General features: G+C 37.2%; 1 protein-coding gene across 4 annotated transcripts in view; it reads right to left on the bottom strand.

The window, feature by feature from the left end:
* Window positions 1-366: 366 nt before the first annotated feature.
* Window positions 367-19,737, bottom strand: part of MINDY4 (MINDY lysine 48 deubiquitinase 4) — an 84,913-nt gene continuing 65,542 nt past the window's right edge. For 2 of the 4 annotated variants that reach the window (XM_083827621.1, XM_083827620.1), the window contains exons 16-18: window positions 13,127-13,307; window positions 8,391-8,463; window positions 367-3,556 (exon numbers count right to left, since the gene is read on the bottom strand). In XM_083827621.1, coding sequence (XP_083683747.1) covers window positions 3,508-3,556; window positions 8,391-8,463; window positions 13,127-13,307 — 303 coding nt within the window. In that variant the 3' untranslated portion in view covers window positions 367-3,507. Of the gene's footprint in view, window positions 3,557-8,390; window positions 8,464-12,671; window positions 12,753-13,126; window positions 13,308-13,689; window positions 13,861-19,737 lie in introns of those variants that run through there. The other 2 variants (XM_083827622.1, XR_014581014.1) reach the window with 2 other exon arrangements.

Here is a 19,737-nt window from a genome sequence, read left to right as displayed (position 1 = left end):
TTTTTTATACCACAGAAGGAAAGAGAATGAATTTAAGATATACATAGAGGCGAAGTAATGTACAATTAGCAACTCCTTGCTTTGTTCATTTCAGGAAGTCACGTTTATCAGGCAATGAAAAAGAAAATGGGAAACAACGAAAAGGAAAAAGTAATTAAAAAAAATAGATGTAAACTATTACAACAGGATATGAATTTGCACAGATCTGTACAAAGGTTTTTGCATTGCCATATGACATTTTGTATTGTCTTGCCTGTTCGTTTGATTGAAAAAGCTCTGTGATATCTTAACCTCTTGTGTTTTGCTATCAAACTGAAATATATGAGTCTTTTTCTTGATCCAGAAAGTGAGAGAGGCAATGCTCAGTTTTTTTTTTTTTTTCCTTCTTTCTTGTTTATTTGGTTTGGTTTTGTTTGGTTTGGTTGGCTGGTTTTTTGTTTTGTTTTAGTTTTAGGGTTGGTTGGTTTGTTTGTTTCTGCAGAAGAGGTAGCTCTACATGAGTATTTTGGTTACACATTTCCTCTTTACTGAAAGATGCCTTAGTAAATCTCAAAAGCCATCTCTCTTGCCTAGTAAGGACAGTGTCATTGAGCCATGGAGAAGGCAGGTACTGCCTGTAGGCTCCAGGAGCAAAGATGGTGGAAGGGACTTAGCAATGCTGTGCTCAAGCTTGGTGGAATTACCCTACAGTGGTGGAGTTTTTGGTCCAAGTGTTTTATTTCTGCCTTTGTGAGTGAGAGCACAGGTGAATCTTGAGTTAGATCATCTTAAACAGATGGCAGACAGTAGACTTTGCATAACAAATATATGGGGACATAATTACAGATAATGAATATGAAAGATTTGGCTCACTGGGATTCTGCTGTAATCGAAATTAATATTCAACAAAAATATTCTTCATAACCAGTGAGGAAGGAGCCTCAAAAGTCTTTGCAGCCTGTTTTAAAAAGAGAATCAGAGTTCAGGGCTCCCTCTGATCTTCGTTTATGCTTCAAGATAAGCAAAAAAATATAATCCATTTCCATGTCTATTCATTAATCTTGAACTCTGTTATGCCCTGAAGAATCCTTACATCTTTAAGGGTGAAGTTGATCCAAGGCAATCCCCTTGGGCTCTGGGTATACTCAGTTTATAATCCTAGTCTGGAGCATAATTCTTCTTGCCCAAAAGCAAAGATAAATCACACCTTACTATCTGTTTCAACTGTAAAGGTAGCCCAGAGAAACAGCTCCTCCAAGCACATCTGCACTAGAGACATCCATATTTTAGTCAGACGAAATCAGGGCTGTAACAAGGCAGCTCCCTTCCTCCCCAGGGGAATACTTATGTTCGTTCACTGCTCTTCCATCTGGGAGTGGAAGGTCGTCTCCAAACTGACATAGTTTAAAGCAGTGCTTTAAAGCAAATGGTGTAGGTTTAATAGATTGAAAAATACAGAAAGGAATTTTCATCTCTCCACTATTTTCTGTCCAAATGCATTTTGTGAAAAATCTTATTTTATTTTATAGCTGCCCTGTGATGCAGCTGGGAAAATCAGACTATATTTGCACCATGAAACAAAGTGTGGACTGTAGTTCATAAAAAAAAAAAAAAATCAAAAGGAGCAAAGGTTTAACACAGGCTGGTAGACTGGCTGACACCACACTCAGCCACCATTATGTCTGTGATTTTTCAAGCCATATTAGTGAAGGGTCTGGATCTGGGATCCTTGAATATTTGGGATCTCCAACTCCCAGAAATACTGAAGCTCACTGAGGCAATGTCTTACGAAGGAACTGGTGCGCTTGAAGTTTAGATGAATGCATCCTAAAGGCAGTCTTGAGTCCACCTACAGCTGACAGTACAAACATATCCCTAAATACACTGAGATGAAGGGAGTAATGTAATTTTCCTGTAGGAGAGTCAGGATTGGGCTCTGAGTCAGGAATCTGATGCTGTCTATGGCTTCGAGGCTGAATGGGAGATCTTCATCTCACAAAGTGTGAAGAAGGAAGTTTGCCTATCTGATCTAAAACAAACAAATTACATTACACCGAATCAAATAAAATTGAAATAACTGTAACACTGATATGCTTTACTGCATATAGATATCTTGATGTAAATGGGAAGCAAAGGGGGAGACGTACATTCACAGACTAAACTTTTCTGGTAGTATGTTACAGTTTATATTCAAGTCAGTTTCCAAATCTATATCAAGTGTAGTTTTTGTATTTGTACAGACTGTTTTATATCTCTAGGCTACACACAGTAGGATATTTAATTTCTGTTGGAAATTGATTTTGAAAATAGCAACTAGTTTATCTGGACTCAGAGTTTTCATATTGACTAGGAAGAAGGTGCTATGATAAATATCAGCAAGTAAAAGTCTTGTATTAAACTCTCATGAAATACATACTTTTAAGAGAGACAAATAATTCCAGACACATCATTTATCTGCAGCTTTTCTGCTAGCAAATATTTTTTTTTCCAAAGCATTTTTTCTAGTCTTCAGTAACTTGTTCCAATTTTAGTAAATTGTTGCCAAAATAAAGAATTCATTTCATAATACAAACTGATCTTTTGGTACCTCACGGTACATCTCCACAGTACACCATTTTCACACATGCATTTTATTTAATCATGAAAAACAGTATCTATCACAGATAGGTACTCTTTACATTTCAAACCTAACAGCATTTCTGTTTTCTTGTAATAATGAAAAAGCAAACCACAAATCTTATCTAGCACTTTGGTGTAAATAAAACCTAGAGTATAAGCAGTTACACTGATATAAAAGTAAAGATATTTAAACATCTTTCTCCCGTCCAGAAAGGAAATGAACCACATCAGTGTGAGGCACTGTGCACCACAGAATTGCACCCAGAATAAGGAACATACTAGTATGTTCTGTTAACAGAAAACCACAAGCTTTACTGCAAATTTTATAACACAAAAACTTTGTGTGGGTCTGGCTTTATCTGAAAAGTCCATGTGATCACCAATACATTCAGTGCAAAATAAGACTTACTAATATAAGGTAACAAGGTGAATATATATATTTCTTGGATGACATTTTATACTTGTGCTGGAGTGTTGTAGGTGAAGAACTAGGCAACACAGGGAAGGCAAGTACAGTGACAGAAATGGGTTCAGCTTCTTTCATCAGATTTTTGGAAACAATTGCAGGATACAGAGTGAATCCAGAAAGAGACCTCAAGGGGACATGGACAACTTCACTGCTTCATCTCTAACCATCATTTGGCATGGGAAATTCAGTCTACGCTCAGAAACTGTATGTTAAAGTCAGTCACAAAGAATTTATGTAAGTGTTGTTTATATTATAAGCAAAATATCCGAAGCATGAGGTGAATGAGGTGAAACTCTTCCAGCCTGAACACAAACATGTCATTCTTCCTCACTGTAAACGGCATAGCTCTTGTCCTATTTCCTGTATTGGTGGGAATAGGAATGTGCTAGTTCCGTCATTTCCTTTTTTTCTCTTTACAAATAAAGTGCGGCTCAGGTCAGTCACAAGATTGGTTCTGTGCCGTTCCAGTCAATAACAGCTCCTTGCCACCTAGGAATAAAAGCAATATTTTACATCTGTAAGTTAATCAGGGCATTGGAAAGGTAAGCCAACACCTCTCAACCACCCACTTAGAAAGTTTGGGGTGGACTCATTTGGGGATTCACATCTTCTCCACTTGGACTCACATCTCCAAGGGAAAGAAAGGGAAATGTGTCCCCTAATTTTAGGTGCCCAAGTTTGGAGATCACTCTCCTTATGCTTCATCCAGTCTCTCCTAGGCAATAAAGAGTCCTCAGCAACAGCTGATTCAGAACTAGAACCTTGGTTTTGCAAAGACTATGGGCAGTCCCCAAGACTGGGTACAAGATTTAGCCATGTATAACCAGAACGCTCATCCTCTAAGCTGTTACAAGGCAATTTGCAGGTTCCTATACAGCTGGGCTTCTGACTAGGAGTTGTGTGACTGTAAAATTCCAAGACAACATAATAACATTTATCAGCTATCATTGCTCCTGTCCTTGGTTCCTTTGAAATATTCTGTGTCTTACTCTAATGGTAATGTTTTGATATTAATATGAGGTTGCTTTGCTTTTTCTCTGTCTCATCATTTCATCAGAATACCACTGAAGATGTATACTGAGAACAAAGTTTTTAAATAAGCCCACAGGCATACGCACAAAAATCTTCAATCTTTTAAATTACTGGCTTTGTATTGGCTGCTATTGCTCAGCTGCCCACTCCAGGAATGTGACCAGTACAGTGAGTGCTAAGAAGGTACCAATCCTGAATTTGTCACCAAACGTGTCTTCAAAGCAGGGCAGAAGACAAGGGGGTGAACCAAGAGGTGAACTAGTGAAACCAGGATAAGTGTCTCCAATGACAGCACTAAGTTGAAGTGAGTTATTACATGAATAGCACCCTTGACACTTCTCATATTTACAAATTCATGGTCTATATGTGAGAATTAAACTATTGCATTCCCAATGTTCAATATATAGAGCTGGTTAAAAAGTCTGTCTCAGAGAGCAGGAGCACAGTGGCAAGAAATGGGTGAGGGGGTGGGGACAACGATGACCTGACCGTCTGCAAGCCACATTCTTTTTGTCACAGAGGAAAGGATATGTCAGCAAGGGTATGACAGCTCAGTCCTTTCATTTGTCAAGTCAATTAAGTGTAAAACAAAACCAAGAGCTGGATCCATGCAGTATTCAGCTCAAGGTCTCAAAGAAAGTGACCACCTGAGGGATTTTTTTCAGTCCACAATTAACCCCAGTGAAAGTGTAAGTAAACTGACATTGAAAATTGGACTGCTGTGAAATTTTTCCTTCCTTTTTTTTTTTTTAATTTGTTGAAAAAATGAAAAAAAAATGCAGAATGTATTTAATAGTAATAGGCAACAGCGATGCCTCACATTTAAACTAATAATTGATTGGGAACAGTTGATGCAGTCTGGCATTTGCCAGTACAGAAAGCTGTCTCTGCCAGAGGTTCAGAATATCACCTTTTCCCAAGAAAAAACAAACAAACAAACAAACAAACAAACAAACAAAAGGTAAGTGGGAAGTACAATTGCCACCTTCTGTCCCCATTGTATTTTTCTGGTAATGCCACCAAATTGTCCTTTATCTTTGTGTACAGTCTTTCCAAGGCACCACCTTCCATCTCACCAGGATGATTAAAGCTTTGAGAGGGATTTGCAGGGGCCAAATGACACTGAATGAAATCTGCTCTGAGGACACACTGCACTCTGTGAAAATATTAACATGTCCTGATAACATTTTTGCTGTTACGGCTTAAGATATTGCTAATCTCTATGCAGTGAGGAACTGGATATTTTTAAAACAGGCTTTCAATAAAGAGTTTAAACAGCAAGACATATTCTGAAGCAGGACTCAAAGTAACTTTCATAACAAGCCTTATCTCCTGCATTTATTTTCCAACTATTTTTCTTGGGCTGTTTGTGGACTGAAAAGCAGCCCTTGCCAGTTTGCTCATTTGGAGATGACTTCAAAACTTTTTCATCTATTGAATCTGCACAAGAAAAGGTATCAAATAATGCTCATTCACAGGTGCTGAACAAGTCATTTCTTTACAGACAGAAACAAAATGAACCAGACAATGCAGTGCCATCATTTCCCCAAACTGTCCTGCTAGAATGTAATTCAAATGTAGCCCACATTCTAGCTGCTGAATCAATTATAATTGATCAGATTAGCAATGTGAAAACAACACCAATTTGGTTCAACTACAACCTCACCCAAGGGTCACAGAGGTTAACGGGAATACTTCCATTGAATGTAAGAGGAACTGGTTCAAACCCTGAACAATGCTCAGCCTGGAATAACATTCAGAGAATATCTCCTGTAGTAATCATTTGGCACTGTTTTAGAGCATACCAATAATTTATGATGAAATGCTCATGCTCTCTTCTTCTCTACCAAATTGCTACCAAATGTCTCACTTTGAAGGAATACAAACCAGCTATGTGTACCACAAAAGAAAGCTGTCACTAGAGGGTTAACAAAATGCATTGCTGGATTTGGATTATAATATCAGATCAAAGTTTTATTCCCCTCAGGCAGAGCTAACAGATGTTATTTCCGCCAGTGCAGACAGCCGCTGAGGATCGTGACTGTGATGTAAGAGCATTCAGGAGAGAACAGAATCAGACATCTGCATGGCATCTCCCAAACAACCCAGGGATGTACATTCCAGACATCTCTTGGTCAGAATCTGTCTACTTCCACAGATGTCTAGGGATGAAAACCACAATGAAAGTGCATTTACTAGGACTGACTCTTTAGCTGTGAGCCTGCAGGTTGAAGCAATACCTGTTGGTGACTATTTGTTTTAGCCATGTGAAGTGTTACCTGCTTTAAACTCAAATCTCTCTTTTCCAACATTGTGTACGACAGGGAATAAAAACATGAGCCTCCTTCTGCAGAAGCAAAACAACACGTCTCCTCTGATAATAATAATAATGAAAAAAACTAAATACAGAAACGATCTTTTAAATATGCAGTTCTTCCATTGAGAGAGGATAAGAGAAAAAACAGCAGACAGATGTTAGGCATATAAATCAATGCACTACAGGATGGTGGTGTTCAGGTATGGGGTAAACAAGTGGTAAAACTTTTCATGGATTGAAACCGAACTAAGTGGTGAAAGAAAGGAAAAATTCCAGTCAAAATTTGGAAACAATGGTTAATTTCACTTCTGATTGTACAGACTGTGAAATTCTCCACACTGTCTGATAAATTATCCTACATTTTTTGATGAGATAGGTTTGAAAATGAGCTTCATTGTGAATGCTTGGTCAAAAGGAATAATGGCTCTGTTTGTTTGTTTTGCTTGCTTTAATAAAAATATTTTATTGTTATTTTCCATAGTCATATGATAGAAAACATTTCTTTTCTCTCTGTCAATTTGTTAAAATGTTGGTTCGTTTGATTTGTTTTTACTTTTCCTTATATACTGTTTCATTGTTGGAAGAAAAGTTCTTAAAACAAAAAGATAAAATATAACATGAAAAACAAAAAGCAAGCGGAGAATACTGAAAACAAGGAGACAGGGTTTTTTTACCTGATCAGGGTAAATCAGGCAGTCCTAGGAATGGTACAAACAAAATTAACTGACACTGGAATTTACTGGTAATTTACTTCTCTAACAGATTAAAGCAGGGAATTTAAAATAAACAAATATCACCATTACCAAAACTGTGTGTAACTTTGATGCAATGCCAGGAATGTTCTAAGTGTAACTTTAAATAGTTGCATGCATTATTCACCCCAAAGTGTCAGCTTCTGAGGCTATATATTGTCTTTCGTAATGCTTATGTTTCACCTGAAGAATCGATTCAATCTATGTGTATGAAGCCTGAAGTAACGTCACTGCTGTCATGTCACAGGATGCCTTTTCTACTTTTCTGTAACTTTATAATGGCAGCCCTTCATGAACATGCTGTTTGGCAGTCACTGTCCTTATGTGTTTTGCTGTGTTTATTTATTTATTTATTTATTTAACAGAATAATGTGCCAGGGGGAGGAGGGAAATTACTAGAGAAATCTGAAGCTGCTTGGCTTTTACGAGAATTAACAATGAGGCTTTTACTTCTTGCTCCAAAGATACTCAGATAACAGCTTTCAAAGTCCTGCTGGCGGAGTTGATATAAAGCTGGTACTTTTAGCCAGTGAAAGTTCCCTATTTTGCTTATTTCATATCTCAGTAAACTGAAAATGTTCTTTAGTATGACTTAGACAAATTCTTTAAAAATCCATCATTTAATATCACATAGACCTTAAAATGGTCATGAAATTCCTAACATGACAGTAACTGGCCTTGAATTTAAAAAGAAAATATGACCTAAGAACCATCAAGAATGACTTCAAAAGCAGTCCAATTTGTGATTTTGAGAAAGTCTGCCATGGACAAATGGACAGTTTGAGAGAACTAAGACCATTACGCACAGCTTCATGAATCAAAAATGTACAAGTGGCCCAGTGCAATTATATTTTTCAGAAAAGACTGATGAAGATGGAAGATATTTTCTCCTTTTCTCATTATACCTCTACAATAGGAACCAATCACTTTTAGGAAAACAAATTTTGATCTATTGAAATCAAGTTGAGCTCTTGAACTACCTTTGGTTCAGTCATAACTTAGAGATGAAATGAAGGTTCCTCTAAGAGTCAAATGAATGTCTTAGACAGTTTGATGCTAAGTACAATAACATGCAAAAAAAAAGTGATATTTTCTAACTTTTAAACAGTAATTTTTCAAGATTGACTGCTGTAATATTTCCTTTTAACCACACTCCATCTTTACATATATTATTTATATCAATGAGTGAAAATATCTATGAAAAAATGTAGTTTTCACTTACTTTGTTCTAATGCAGTGCTCAAGAGGAGGAGTAAGATCATTTTCTTTATCTTCAGTGAACATCTGAGTTGTGTCTGCAGAGACATAGCAGACATGATTAGTGACTGGGGTATAAGTCTATTTATTTCTGCACTGCAGTGGCTTCTAGGAAACCCACCCATGGATGTGACAGCACAGACTTCTAGCTCATGGTCTATTGCCTGTTCATGTGATGGTGGCCTGAAGGCTGAAAGGGTGTGACTGAATGCAGACTTGCTGTTGGGAACGGTCCCCAGATTTTGCCCAGTGCTTGTTGGTCTGGGCCAGAAACTTGTCCAAAACTGTGCTGACTACTTAATGGTAAGGATAATCATGGGACAGTGTTCAGACCCATGATCTGACCTCGGCTGGTTTATCAATATAGAGATGGTCTCAAGGAAAACATGGACTAGAAGATGAAAGAATATGCTGTAGGAGAGAGCTGTCATTAGGATTTGATTTTTCAGTCAATGCCATAATTACTAAGAAAGCAGTTTTCTTCAACAAAATGCTAAGGACAGTAGAAGTCCTTCACTTGAATAAGAAATCCCGAGTTCAGTTAAGATTTCTTCACCCTTGAAAGGAAGACTGTTCCTTGACTGTTGAAAAACTGAGAAAAGACCATGGACTACTGTATCCTGGGCTGCATCAAAAGTAGCACAGGCAGCAGGGTGAGGAAGGTGATTCTGCCCCTCTGCTCTCGTGAAATCTTGCCTGGAGCACTGTGTTCAGATCTGGGGTCCCCAACATAAGAAAGACATGGACTTGTTGGAGTAAGTGCAGAGGAGTGCCATGAGGCCGGAGCATCTCTGCTATGGAGACAGGCTGAGGGAGTTGGAGTTGTTCAGCCTGGAGAAGAGAAGGCTCCAGGGAGACCTTACAGTGGCCTGCCAGGGCCTAAAGGGGGCTGCTGGAGAGCTGGGGATGGACTCGGTATGGGGGTTTAGTAATAGGACAAGGGGGAATGGCTTTAAACTGAAAGAAGGTATGTTTAGATTAAATATAAGGATGACATTCTTCACTCAGAGGGTGGTGAAGCACTGGAACATGATGCCCAGAGGAGCTGTGGCTGTCCCATCACTGGAGGTGTTCAAGGCCAGGCTGGATGGGGCTTTGGGCAGCCTGATCTGGTGGGAGGTATCTCTGATCACGGCAGGGGGTTGGGACTGGGTGGACTTTAAGGTCCCTTCCAACCCAAACCTGATTCTTTGAAGACAGTGTTGTGTTGGATATAAGAGAACTACCACAGGTTCTGAGCATTCCTCTGGGATGGAGGGCAATTGCACTGTTCCGGGGAAAACAGAGAGGTCAGTGTCTCAGACACTGGATCTGTCAACAGTGAAAGTAGCTGCTGAATTTCCCAGGGAGAAAACATCCTGCGACTAGCTTGGATGTCAGTCTACTCAGCTGTTTCCTGTTTTGGAGTAAAACATTTTAAACTAGCAGCAGACCAGGGTATTTTTTTTTTTTCTCTTTTCTATCTGTCATCCAGCCCATGGGAAGGTTGTGAGCAACTAGCAATGCCAAGGCAGGGTGCAGGATATGCAGCTGATTAAGAGAGACCGATGTAGACAGAATGGGAGGCAATTGGCAATTGCTCTTATATTCTCTTATATTCACTTCTGCCAGTCTCAGATATATCTAGCTTTTACATGTCAGAGAGAGTACCTCACTATCTCTTGTCTGATGATCTGGTTGAAGGGCTGAAAATTGTGGCTATGGCTCTGGAAGAATCTTTGGAGAAATCCAGTTATATTTTTCTTAGCAATTATTCAGCAGTATTTTGAAAATACCTTTGAAAGTACAGTGAGTTCAAGGTATGCTCCAATGAGATATAAGAAGATTTACTAAAGCAGATTGTACAAAAATTCATTATATCTTCACTTGGAGACAACATATTGTAAATGTTAATATAGGTAGGCATTAACTGTATATATTAGAAAAGAGTAGTATTTCTCCAAGCAGAGCATACAAACGTGCTGTGTGACCTGTAATAAACATCCCAGAATCTCCACTGAGTCCTTAAACACAAAAGCATATGAGAAAAATGCAGAAAGTGATTAATTTAGATACGCTGGCTGGTTTTCCTTCTCTGCCTGTTAGAAATTTCTATCAAAATGGAAAGAAGGAATGATGATCTTTTATTAAGGACAGCATGTTGAACTCACCAGCAGATGCTGCCTATTTTAGAATGGAACTTCACATTTCTTGTCTACATTTTGGTAAATGGTTATGAGTACAAGGAGCAGGGCAAAGTCTTAATCCCACGTAGTTTTGATGATGATTTAATACAAAGCAGCAATTGCTATTACCTACCAAAATCTAATTCTGCTCTTACTTTGCTTTTGTTTTTACTCACCTAGTGTAATTTCTTCAAGATTTCTTGAAATGTTACCTTGATTGTAATCTTCATAATTCTAAACAATATCTACACTTTGAGGAATTCCCCTTGTTGTCAGTGAAAAGCAAATGACCTTGCCAACCAGCACCAGTGAGATGTGGCTGTGCATCAGCCAGGACTTCACACTACCCCTCTGCCTAATTGTCATAGCTTGCTGACATTTCCATGATGGAAATACCAGTCATACTTCGCATTGTGATATCTCTACCTGGTACTGTATGCACAGTTAAAATTTATGATCAATGACACCTTAAAGATGTAAAGTAATTTCAGTTTTTCTCCAGACCTAACAAAGGATTACTGTACAATAATCCAGAAGTAAGCAAGAACTAAGAAAGCATTTCCCTGGACTGAAGAAACTATTTGCATTTTACAGCCTTTTGCAGAATGTCACAGATAACAAAAGATTTACCAAGACACATCCCTGAAAGAGGCTGTAGCCACAAGAAAAAGATAGCTACCTCTCAATGCAAGTTTAATCTTTGAGTAGAAATACACAGTTAAGCCACAACAGGTTGAATAATAAAGAGAAAAATATATACAAACTCTACGCACTTTCTCTTCCGGGGATCTCAGAGTGATGGGTACAACTGGATTTCATAAATATCCCTGATTTAGTAATGAGCAAAAGACAGAAAAGAACCACAGGGTACACAATACAACAGAATACAATGATTGTGTCTCAATCTCTCCAGTCCTATGGTTAACTATATCACTTCTATGATCATCTTTATATCACTTTTTCTACATCACTTCCTATATCACTTTCTACATCATCTGTGTCACTTGCAAAGAATCCCCCTACCTCAGGGGAAGACACCCTCTTTACTTAGTCATGAGTACATAGCAATTCTCTTGAATCATCAGACACTAGTAAGACTACAGACACCTCCAAAGCACAAAACTACCGACAATATCACTTCTCTCATATTGACACAATATAATTACCAAATAAATCATGGAAAAAGTTCACCTTAAAAGGCATGCATCAAAAAACTATGAGCCTATGAAAAAGGTGGTGGGATTTTTGGTAATTATTATTGTTTTGATTGTACTGTGTTCATATTTACAATGTATTGTCTCCAAGTGAAGATATAGTGATTTTTTTATTTATTTTTTTGTACGATCTGTTTTAATAAATCTTCATGTATCTGGAACACTCTGTGAGGGAACCAGTTGGCAACTGTATTTTGTGGAGGTTGAACAACTTGTTGAGATAATATATAATGTGATCACTGCCATAGAATGTCATGGAATTTAATTAAAATAAGAGGATAAATAACAGGGAGAAAGACTATTACATTCATTACTAAATCTTGTGAGATGGCAAAAGGCCTCCAGCACTCCCATCATACTAGCAGCTTTGCCACATGGCCTTAATTAGAACATTCAACACCCATGTATAATTCATCCTGTCCTAGAATCAGAATGTAGATGCAAACAAGGAACACCGACAGCTTATTTTTAAATAGAGGACTACAGTAGAGTGGCTCCTTAAGATGGAGAAAGAATTCCATTAGATTGTATAAATATATTAGAGGAAAGAAAATAAAAGATAAGGAGGATATTATTAGCAAATATGAATTTAGTGGTCAAGCATATCTTAATATGGAAATGAGTAGGAGCTTCTAAGCATCAGAATACTGCTTGTCCAATTGTCTTCCAGTTCAAGAAACATTTCTGTAAAAGGAGCCCCATAATTTGACATGGTTCCCTGAAAGAATGAGTTTAACAAGTCAGATCTGTTGCATGTTTGTGTTCCTAGGTATGCTTACAGGCAGGTAAGAGACTAGTCTTTGTTGGCAAATTACTGCCATTTTCTGAAGCAGCTTGGTTGGGGGCAAGGATTTCATGTTTCCTTACCTTCTCTGATCACTTTACCACATGCATGTAAGGTTCAGGAACAGGAGACTTGCACTTTCTGCCTGTAGAAAACATGTGATTCTATGTGGAAATGTGAGAGAGAATGGGAGTAGTTAAATATGGTTTATAGCTTTGGAAGTATGAATGGGTCAGATCACAGTCTGCTCCTTGGAAACCAGTGCCACTGAAAGATTTAGTAATCTGTATAAGTAAGCATATGCTCACTTTTAACCCTTTCAAGAGCTTGTCCTCAAAATTACGTCATGAACTCTAATTTCAAATTAATCGTCAAAAATAATTATACAAAGTAGAAAGCAGGCCCGCAAATAATATTTTTAATGCCTGAGACCATCATAAATTTGCTCAACATTTTTTGTACTATTGGATTCTTCTTTTTAATGTGATGTTGTTGCCACCATCAGAGGTGAAATGCGGAGTTACTGTGTTGTACATACCAACTGTTAACCGTATTTCCTCTTCCTGGTTGGCCAAGCCATCATAATAATATAGATCAAATCTCCGTTCTGTTTTCCAGTCACCTAGTAAATCCTTTTCCAAACAAAAAAGCACACTGAAGTGGCTTTCACTGCACACCAACCAAATTGGGTATTTCGGGGTCTTCAAGTAACAACCAACCTAAAAGAAAGGAACAAAACATTGGAAAAACTTGGGAGTAAAAAAAAATAATATATATTAATTGAATTAATTGTGAAAGACAGGAGATGTATTCTTCCCTTAACTACAGTCTGCAAATGTTAAAGACGACTCTTTATATATGACTAATGAAGTAGATCAGGATAGTACTGGCTGAACATTTGAACATTTAAACATTTGAACATTTAAAGCAAGAATCTGGCCTTGAGTTATAGGCAAGTGATGAAATCCAGTTTGCTTACTGCAAACAAAATCATGTCCCATATGCTCAGCACCAGAAGAAATCCTGTCCTCTGGAACAGCTATAAACCCATAAAAAATTGTGTCAGAACTAGTACACAGGAACACCTTTATGGAACAGTACCTGGAGGCCAGGAGAAAGACTTCCCAGGATCGCAGATAACATGAGATACCCATGTGTGGGCAAATAAACCGGGCCCAAAATCTTTTCTTGGATTAAAAATATAAAACATTCCCTTCGTTTTAGCACCCTCTTCTAGCTTCACAGTCCAGATATGTAAAATATTTTCCACTACTAGAAGAAAGCAATAATAAAAGCAATAACTTGTTTTGTTTTGTTATTCTTGCCAAAAATTAAAAATTCTCAGGTGAAGAAAAAATGTCTTTTTCAAAAGATGCCTTTTCTGAGCCTTTTACCTCCTTTTGAAAGTTTGAAAGTATGTTTATTTATAAATATCCTAAATATTCTGTATATAAATAATTTTCATACTCGTTACTGACCTGAAATAGTCTACCCACTATTTAAATTGTGGGCTACTATAGCAGTTCTTTGGATTAGTGAGTAGTTTTAGATATACTTTTATCCATATATGTACCCATTCATGAGTCCTATCAGTTTTTTTGTGTTATTTCACCCCATAGTCTTCAAGGTCGGTTCCAGCAAAGAATTGAGGCTAATTTTATGCTTATTTACGCTCATGTCTATTATTTTTCATGGTATTTATGTTTTAAGGCAGACGTATATATACTTGAATATCTAGAGGTGTGTATCTATGGTTTTGAAACTTAATGTGTGCTGATATAAAATGAATCACGGAAGTTTCTGCATTACCTAATTTGAGTGAGTAACTTGTAGTATTTTCTTCAACCCACACTAACGTATTCAGAGATAACTACCATCCTCCTGTTGCATGCAGATGCTTTAGAGCGGTAGCATCAGTTAATGATTTTAGCCCCTTCAGCAGTAAATAATATAGTCAAAAATAGTAACTAGATTTTTTAATGTAGCAAAGAAACCCTATTTCTCACCGCTAGGATTTTAATATTCAGTTACAACTGATATCTGCTACTAGCTATATGCTTGTCATTGAAAGTTACATTCTAAGTTCCAAAGAGTTTGTTTTTTTTTTTTTTTTTTTTTTTATCTTTGATAAATTGCTCAGGAAAACTAAAAACTAAAATATACCTTTTTGCTTTCAGTGGATTGTTTCTAACTGCAGCTCTGCCTAGCATTCTTACAGTAGACAGAATCACTGCTCTCTGGATACTGTGCATAACCATCTTTATTTTATCCCCAGTTTTATCTATTGTTTTCTAAGCAGCTGTGGCACTTCTGGTAAACTTAGCAATCTGCGGAGCAAGGAATGGCAGACAAGTGTGCAAAGATATGCACACAAAAATATAAGATCAGTTTCTGTCTCCATGATACAGACATTTGGTTCAAGGAAACTGCTGGTCCAGAGGTTTAGAAAGTTTTGTAGAAGTTTGCATGGTAAAACGGAAAGTGATATAATCCACAGAAATTCTCTCTGCTCATTGATGCCTTTACATTTATTTCTATGGGATTTAAATCATGGTTCAACATATACAATATGCGCTAGTGGGGATTCATATATGTTTTCTAGATACAGATTCATGGATATCGCTTCTATAGTACAGCCCCTCAGTTCTTCACTTTGGGCACACAGGTGCAAATGACATCAAAGACACTGCTAAAAAGCTGAAGCCAATATATACGCTGTTGTAATTAAAAGCCTAAACAGTATTGTCAATGATAAGGAACATACATTTGTTATTATTAAGATTTAGAATTTATATCTGAAGAGTTATATGAGTACAAAATCAATTATCTTCCCAAATGAGAGTTTCTTCTGATGTTAGATAACAAGTCTCTAGCTACTTAAGTAACTGTTCGCTGACTCATTACTTTGCTATTATCTATTTAAAACAGGCTTTTATACAACAGTTTTGTTTTTTATGTAAATTCTTGGCTTAAAAGCACTGATTTTTTTTTTTACAGGCTTTCAAAAATACTCATAACAGGAGTTATCAAGAAGGCAAATACACAGATGCAACAAAAGACGGCAAATTACAGGGCAGTGGTTGAAAAGATTCCGTTTCACAAACATGCATATTTTAGTATGCTGATAAATCACAGCCAAAAGGGAACAGTCAGTCTTCTCTTTAAAATGTTTTCTTCCCGTACATAACTGCTAAAGTAACTTGTAAGCTTCATCAAACAATATTTAACAAAACAAGATTAGAGAGATACAGAACTGTTTCAAAGCGCACATTCACTCCAGTTCTTACTCACATGAACAATCCCACTGAAGTCAGGACAAATTGTTCTGATGAGTAAGGTCTACAGGAACATTTTCCAAATATGTATAGTTTTCAATTACAACACTTGCAGAAGAAGGTGAGGGAGTGAACTTTAAGACAATAGGGAGAACATAAAAACATCAAAGGTCAAATCCTCATCTCCCATAAGAAATGAGAAGTATTTGTTTTAGTTACATCAGCTTTACTAGTTGAGGATCAGCTGCTGCTTTTAACATCAAATTGTTTCCCAGGTGTTGGATGGTCCTTCCAGATATGCTTTTCCCCAAACCCACTAGCCACTTTATTTTACTGTAATCACCTTCCAGGGGCTTCTGGCTCTTGAGATACCTCAGGCTATTCCTACTCCAGTAGAGAAAACAGGCTCAGGATTTGTTCACCAGGTTTAAGGTCAAGTGATATGGAATGATTTATGACCGTATTGCTAATATTTTCTTCCCTGCTCCAAACAGGTTACTTTTTCTAGAACTCCTCAACATCCCTGTCCAAACCGTGTCCAGGTTTCTTTCTTCAAAACATAATAAAATATGATAAAGAACCATGCTACTGAACAAGTTAACTATCAGAAAATAAAGACAATCACAGGTCAGTTCTGAGACCTGTGCCTTGGCTTTGGTTAGTTTTGTGTACAGACATGGCCTCCAAAGAATCCCAAACATTATTGCTGTAGTCCACCCACCAGCTGATTGTTCCAGAGCCTGTTTCTAATTTTCCTTCCACTTTAACTATCAAGAAAATTTAGTTCTACAACAATTTTTTTTTCAGACAAGTTTCTTCACATACTCTAGTGTGCTAGATAAACTGTGAGACTTCTTTAATGACCAAATAGTCCACAGTAAAGTCTAATTATTCAGCAGCCCAAATCCAAGAGATCCCTCCTTCATGTACATTTAATCCATTCTCTTATTGATTATCATCTTCTGACATACATCTGTCATGCAGAAACAAGCACACAAGTCTAATCAGCACCCATCATGTGTTCAGTTTACACTGTATTTAAACATTCCCCTACCTCTTCATCCTTCTCTGTACAATATGTCCCATATCTTTTGCAGACTTTCTTTGGTCTTTTGGCAACTATCAATATCTGCTATGAGTTCTCCTTTATAGAAGTTCTTCACTGTTTCAGTTAAACAACTTAAATAATTTAGGTTGCATATTTCTCAGGATCTTACAGCACTACTTCAGCCTGCGGCTGTGAGAACTGATAATGGAGGGCATCTACATTTCTAATGTTGTACATTGCAAAAACACCTCAGAGAACAATACACTGTGCAAGACTCGAGACCAGGATCCAGTCACCCTACAGACAGGACAACACTCTTAAGTCAATGGAACCTAACAAAGTTGACAGAAGAAGACTGAGACCTTCACTGAGGCTTCTGAAAAAGCCACTGCTGATAGTGTAGGGATAGCTGATGTAACTAATATGCACACCTGTCAAACATTCTGCAAAAGGTGATGCTTCCTAATGACAATTCCTTAGCTCCAGTCACTCACAAGGTCTTTACAACTTCTGATGGCTCACACAAGATTTTTTCCTAATATATTAAAATCATGTAGAAACATCTAATCTTCTTCCCCAAGATTTATGTTGCCACTGGGACTTGTAGACCTCTAAATAACCTGAGCAGATAGTTGCCAGACAAAGAACTAGAAAGAGAAGTTTGCTTTGTAATAAAGAATGCATGGTTTGTGGTCAGTCTAAGGCAGTATATATAAAAACAGAGATCAAAGTGTAGCAATGAGAAACATACACACAAAAATAATCAAAACAATAACAACAAAACAAAACAGAACAAAACAAACAAAGAAAAAAAGCAGGAAGGAGTGGATGACATGACAAGCAAAAACTGAAAATTGGTATAAGAAATAAGGGTCAATATATGGTGGACTAGTTTGAACCCTGACAGATGAAAAAGCAATTGCTTTCACATCGCAGTTAAGGATTTATTAAGAGTGAACAATAAGAATAGGCGAGTTTAGAATAAAGAAAAAAAAAAAGTTCCTGGCCTAACAACATCAAGAAATGATGGAACTCAAAAAACAATCAAACAAACAAAACCCACAAAAATCTCAGAAAAGACCCAGGGACTTCAGAAAGAGCCTGTATACTGACACATCAGATGGGATCAATCTCACTTAAACACGACTCTGGTAAATGAGATGATAAGTAAATTACATGTGTCCTGTAGTCTTTGCTAAAAACAAACAAACAGAACAGAAAAACGCTGGGTCATTGATTGGTAGTGTGCTGAATCATTTCAGTTAAGCTTATGAGCATCATGGTGAGCCAAAATTGCTTTTCACCCCTCATTGTGAGGACTCTTTCGCCCATTTCAAGCATCAGTTGCTGAGTGGACCAAAAGTATGTTCTCGTTTAACTGGTCCAGCTGCTGAGTGGTGAATGGTTCTTCAATTGCCTGGCCGGGTCAGTAGGTTATAAAGATTCTGGAGTACAACAGGACCTTGAAGCAGGACATTGAAAGCCAAGCATGAGCACCCAGTGCTCTGACTCCACAGGAAGCCCTTTAAGGTAGCTCAGAGTGTACATCGTCCAACAGGCGCCTGCCAGAGAATGGGGCCCTTCTTTCTAGCTGTTGAATGCTGCCCTATGAGTGTACTGCTGGCTCTGACTTCCAAAGGCAAATCAAGGATATATGACTTGAATTTGTTTTATTAAATATCATTATTTTTGTTAATGGCTCAACAATGCTTTTTCTAGTTTGCAAAACATAAAAAGAATCCTATTATTTTTGCTTCTTGCAGTATCACAATGCATTAAAAATAATAACAATACTTCACTATTCAATGTTGATTTTCATGCATGCTTCTTATTCTTTTTCAGGCAAAAATAAGGATAAGGTAAGGGGGGGAAGAATGAGTTAGGTGACTTTTCATGCTGCATGTTTCCAATTCATATGGAGACTTCACTAACACTAATCGCCTCCCTTACAAATCTCATAAGAATGCTCATAAATTTCACAGACACAATTCTCATCTTTGGAAAACATCAACCTTTCTAAAGCAAGCACCTTCAAAGGGCTCAATTTCAATGCTACGGGTGATCTTTTTCCACATCTGACTTCAGTGTGTACTTGCACAGTGGTGAAACTAAGTCTACAGAAAAATATTTATTACTGGAGAATTATTTCAATAATGATTCCATCATGATTGTACGGTATTTCACCATCCAGATTTTATTTGCTCATTGAAGTAGGCTATCTTTCCCAATGAGTAAACCAAATGAAGCAAACAAACAGCCTATCATTTGTTCTGACAACTTTTTTTTTTTTTCTTCAGTTGCAATGACCTTTACTGCCTTGAATCAATATTAAACAATGTTCCAACAATTTTAAGACTGAAGTGTTAATGATGTAAAAACAGATACCCTCATAATAATGTTTGGGTGATAAAGAACACCACAGACTCAGTTCACCTATTCCACCAGCATTAATAAAACAGCAGATCAACCACATTACTATTAAATTTGCATTTATATTTGCATTGCTATTATATACAGTAATAATTTGCATGTTATTAAGGTACATTGTGAAGTTAAAGTTATTTCCATTAATATGTACTTGATTTCCATCAGATTAAGGTATATCCAAATAATGTTCACAACTTCTGATATTCAGAGTATGCATAACTTAATCACTATGCCCAGTCAGGCAGAAATTGAAGCTGTTTTTAGCCTGATATTTATAAACAGTAGTAGGAAACACTATTTCTATATGGGAATCCTAGATAATTTCTCTGCAGCTTTGAATACTTTTTGTTGTTGAAAAGGAAATCTATCTGATGATGAGTTGGAAGGAAAAAAGTACAA

This window comes from Anser anser, assembly GCF_964211835.1.
Source record: "Anser anser genome assembly, chromosome: 2".
NCBI lineage: Eukaryota > Metazoa > Chordata > Aves > Anseriformes > Anatidae > Anser > Anser anser.
The sequence above is the reverse complement of the archived record's forward strand: the minus strand, read 5'-3'. Positions and strand labels throughout refer to the sequence as shown.